The sequence below is a fragment of the Austrofundulus limnaeus genome, unplaced genomic scaffold (genome assembly GCF_001266775.1).
Source record: "Austrofundulus limnaeus strain Quisiro unplaced genomic scaffold, Austrofundulus_limnaeus-1.0 Scaffold833, whole genome shotgun sequence".
NCBI lineage: Eukaryota > Metazoa > Chordata > Actinopteri > Cyprinodontiformes > Rivulidae > Austrofundulus > Austrofundulus limnaeus.
In genome coordinates, this window is record NW_013953235.1 from 63,604 (window position 1) to 66,485 (window position 2,882).

Consider the following 2,882-nt stretch of genomic DNA (forward strand, 5'->3'; position numbering starts at 1 on the left):
TATAAGGCAATATAGCATTGGTGCTAGCGCAAAAGCTAACAGGCTAAGCTGAGGTTCTTCTTCCATGAAGCAGCTCTGTTGTCCTCCATCCATATTTTCAGACGACTCAAACCAAGTTTGGTGTATTTTAGCCTTTCTGTGTGAAACTTACAGCTTTCTGAAACTCTTTTGGACAGAGAGCGTTGTGTATGAAACTGAGAATTGATGTCTGAGTGTCCAAAAGAAGCAGTTTTACTTTCACAACTGCAGCCTAATGACATTTCACCATGATGGACAGAGAGCAGTTTTAAGTCCATTGCCTCTGCGATGGGGGACAATAACTATGATTACAATGAAAATGTGGAATTCAGGGGAAAAAATGAAAAAAGTGGAATTTGGAAAAATAAAAACAAAAACAGAATTTGGGAAAAAACAAAACTGATTTTATACGGCCCTAGTTTCAMAGACCAACAGCCAAAAACAGAAGAAAAACTAGAAATATTTAAAAGACTTTAAAGTGTCTGTGACATGCATATCCTTCAAATACTTTGTAAAAAAATATTCTTTATATATAAGAAATTTAGCATAATACAAGATAAAATTGGTAAAAATGTGTGTAACTGACAGATTTTCTTCTTAATTTGGCTCAACTGAAACAAAACAGGAAGTGACATCGAAGGGGAACTCTGAGGAAGACAACTCCCTGGTGTTCGTTTAATGAAACAATAAGATTTGAACTCTGACACATCATCTCTCACTAACAGAGACTTACAATAAGCTAAAAAAAACATCAAGTACTTCTCTACAGTCTTTGTTAGCCGTAGTAGCACTGCTCTGTTTACATTCAGACATTCCCCTGTGACATCACTTCCTGTTATTTTACATGTAAATATCTCAAAAACTGTTCTTCTCAGTGGTGTGAAATTATTTTTGCAATATGTTATCTTTCAAAAAATTAAATCATATTTATTACAAAAGTTGATGAGTCAGGCCCTTTAAACTGCAGCTGTTTTTACCCGGTTACTGAGGATCTTCTGCACGGGTTCAGAGTCATCAAACACCACGAAACCAAAGTTGGGAAGCTTCCCTCCACTGTTGATCCTCAGCTCCAGGACCGTCCCGTACTCTGCAGGGAGGAAAAGGTTCAACACTTCAGACTGCTGGGTATGCTAATGTTAGCTTCCAGCTGATTTTAGCTCCTGTTCTGCTAACGTTAGCTTCCAGCTGATTTTAGCTTCTGTTCTGCTAACGTTAGCTTCCAGCTGATTTTAGCTTCTGTTCTGCTAACGTTAGCTTCCAGCTGATTTTAGCTTCTGTTCTGCTAACGTTAGCTTCCAGCTGATTTTAGCTTCTGTTTTGCTAACATTAGCTTCCAGCTGATTTTAGCTTCTGTTCCGCTAATGTTAGCTTCCAGCTGATTTTAGCTTGTTTTGCTAACGTTAGCTTCCAGCTGATTTTAGCTTCTGTTCTGCTAACGTTAGCTTCCAGCTTGTTTTAGCTTCTGTTCTCCTCCTTCACACCAGGTTTCCGACGTGTCGTTTAAAACGTAAACAGACTCACGTTCGAAGAACTCCTTSAGCTCGGCCTTGTCCACGTCATGAGGAACGTTTCCCACAAACAGCTGGTGAGTGTCTGGATAGCGGACCACCCTGCGCCCCTCGGTCTCACCCTGCTCACCTTCTCTCACTGCAGAAACACAAGGCTGAGTGTGAACCAGTTCTAACCAGGATCTGCTTTAGACCCATTCAGATGTGTACCTGGTCTGGGCCCTCTGTGTGCAGGAGGGGGTCCCCCAGGTCTCTGTTCTCGTGGTCTCTGGTCTCTCTGGGGTCTTTGTGTCGTGGTCTGGTACTCTGACTTTGGCTCCGCCCTCGGCTGCAACAAAAACATGATTCATGAGGAAAAAAAGAGAAAACAATCCTGCTGCTGAAAACAGGGTTCCCACAGCTTGGTCAACTTCTAATTCAAGGACTTTTCAAGGACTTTCCAGGACCAATTTTCTCAAATTAAAGAACGACGCGCAGCAGAAACTACGTACTGCAGAACGTTACAATAAACAGGTTTAGTATCATGTCAAGTCAGTGAAAAACTGAAGTTGAGTCAGAATCAACGACGTCAGTTTTTCCACCACAACAAATACCGTATGTTTGTTTTATTATTTATTTTTTTAAAAGATGATGAAAATCAGTCATGTGAACAGAGAATTTCAATCACCAAAAAACCATTCAAGGACTTTCAAGGACAAGTGTAATTTTTGGCTGTTCTCACAAACCTTTCCWGGGCATTGAATTTTTTCAAATTCACAAACTTTCAAGGATTTCAAGGACCCGTGGGAACCCTGTGAAAACTTAAATGTGATGGTCCGAGCGTACACCTGAACCCACCTGAGCTGTGGGCGTGGCTTTGACGACGTGTGGGGGGATCCCTGAGACGGGCACGGCCCCGCTGGGGGGGAGGTTCTTACTGGTGACCGACGCCCAGGAGAACGGCTGTGAGGAGTGACATCACAGGAAGTTACGTCATGTTCCTACTTTATTGCACAAAATCAAACATTAACACACAAAAAAACAATGACATTCTCATTTACAAACAATCATTTCATTTGTATTTAGAGCACAACTTCTTCAATATTATAGAGCAAGGACATTTTTTCTCATCAAAGCCCGAGAAGCAAAAAAACAAAATAAAAATAAAATTTAAAAAAACAATTTAAGGGGTTATTATCTGAAATATCTTCATTAATTCACACAATTTTTCAGCTTTTGCCTCTTAGACACCTTTCAAACAAGATTTCATTCATCAGAGCACAGAATGAGGGAGAGCATTTTGCAAATTGACATTTATGTTTATAAAATTTTGCTACAATGATTACATTATAAACAAGAAATTCCACATCATCTAGA

At 40.1% G+C, this 2,882-nt stretch overlaps 1 protein-coding gene across 1 annotated transcript; it reads right to left on the minus strand.

The window, feature by feature from the left end:
- Nucleotides 1-995: 995 nt before the first annotated feature.
- Nucleotides 996-2,468, minus strand: LOC106532804 (ras GTPase-activating protein-binding protein 1; the record flags this gene model as incomplete). The annotated part of the gene is given in 4 exon segments (XM_014028950.1): nt 996-1,105; nt 1,540-1,665; nt 1,737-1,854; nt 2,364-2,468. Coding segments are annotated over 4 exon segments (459 nt in total), but the record flags the coding sequence as incomplete, so codon positions are not given.
- Between the last annotated feature and the right edge of the window lie 414 nt (nt 2,469-2,882).